This window comes from Entamoeba dispar, genomic scaffold, assembly GCF_000209125.1.
Source record: "Entamoeba dispar SAW760 scf_1105229463315 genomic scaffold, whole genome shotgun sequence".
NCBI lineage: Eukaryota > Evosea > Mastigamoebida > Endamoebidae > Entamoeba > Entamoeba dispar.
In genome coordinates this window covers 1-1,501 of record NW_001855631.1, presented here as the reverse complement: position 1 = coordinate 1,501, position 1,501 = coordinate 1, and the positions used below count along the sequence as shown (strand labels likewise).

Below are 1,501 nucleotides of genomic sequence, written 5' to 3'. Positions count from 1 at the left end.
AAAGAGAAAGAGAAAGAAAAGATGAGTGAAACATATAGATATCTTGAAGAACTCAGTAGAATTGTTAAAGTAGATGAAGAAAATAGAGAAAGTATTATTTGGAATAGTGTTGAAGGGATTAAAGGAGAAGAAGATAGTATATTTTGTAATAAAAAAGGATCATTTTTAGTAGAAGAATTTGTGGGGATGTATGGAAGAGAAGAATTGGATGAAATGATGAAAAGTATTGGGAATGAGAAATATTACATAATAATAAATGATGCCATGGGATCAAGAGTAATAGAAAGTATTTATAAAAGATATTTAATGATAATTGGAACAATGAAAGAAAAAGAAATAGAAGAGAGTAATAAAATAATAACAGAACCAATATATAAAATAATAAAAGAAGAAGAAAAAGAGAATAAAATGGAAGAAGAAAAGAAATACACAATAAAAGAAATAATTACAGGAAAATATTCAGCACATGTTATTAGTGAAATGATTGAAGTAATGAATCAATATTCAATGAATGAAAGAAATAAAGAAATAATAGAAAAAATAAGTGAATATGTAATAGATGAAGAAACACATGAAATAGAAATAGAAAGTATTCCAATTATAATTCAATTAATCAGAAATAGAATGAGTAATATTGGAAAACAAATGATTAGAATTATTAATAATAATTCAATTCCAATTAATGACCCAAATTGGTCTATAATTGTAGAAGAAAGTATTAAAGTAATGGATGATATTAATTTAAAAATATTTAGTCAAAAATATATTACACCAGAAATAATTAATGATGGAATTGGAAATCATGTAATTCAAATATTTATTGAAAAAAGTGAAGAAATAAAAGAAGTAATTGAAAAGATAATGAAAGAAATAGATATTATTATTTCAAAGAAATATTTTATGTTAATAGTTAATGTTATGAAAAATATTAGAAAAATTGGTAATAAAAAAGAAGAAGATGAATTTATTAAAAGAATTAAAAATCATTTATGTGGAAGAGGAAATATTTTTGAAGAAGGAAGAAAAGAATGGATGAAAGGAAAAAGAGAATTTATTGAGTATGGTTATTGTATGATTCTTGAAATTTTAATTGAACAAAGAAAGAAAGAAATGATGAAAGAATTTTATCAATTAAAAGAACAAAGAATTGAAGAATATATTAATCATAAAGAAGGAAGTCATGTTGTTGAAAAAATAATTGAATATAATACTAACGAAGAAAATAATCAATTAATTGAAATGATAAGAGGAAAAATTTGGAGAATTAGTATGAATAAAAATGGTTCATTTGTTATTGAAAAATTATTTATTAAAAGTTCAATTGATGGTAAATTAAAAATTATTGAAGAAATGAATAGTAATTATGAAGAAATTGAAAAAATTTCATTGGAAGAAAAGTAATTGAGAAGATGAACATTATTGAATACAGAATAATATTACTAAATGGAAAGATAATGAATATGAAAAACAATTATGGAAACTATTATTTCTAAAAATAGAT

At 21.5% G+C, this 1,501-nt stretch overlaps 1 protein-coding gene across 1 annotated transcript, besides 3 other annotated features; it reads left to right on the top strand.

Annotated features, from left to right (window-relative positions):
- Positions 1 to 21: 21 nt before the first annotated feature.
- On the top strand, positions 22 to 1,401 carry EDI_064740 (uncharacterized protein; the record flags this gene model as incomplete). The annotated part of the gene is made up of 1 exon (XM_001740893.1): positions 22 to 1,401. One exon carries the CDS (start codon positions 22 to 24, stop codon positions 1,399 to 1,401), a length of 1,380 nt encoding a protein of 459 aa, XP_001740945.1.
- Positions 321 to 445: a microsatellite.
- Positions 479 to 581: a microsatellite.
- Positions 734 to 769: a sequence feature (AT_rich).
- Positions 1,402 to 1,501: the final 100 nt, after the last annotated feature.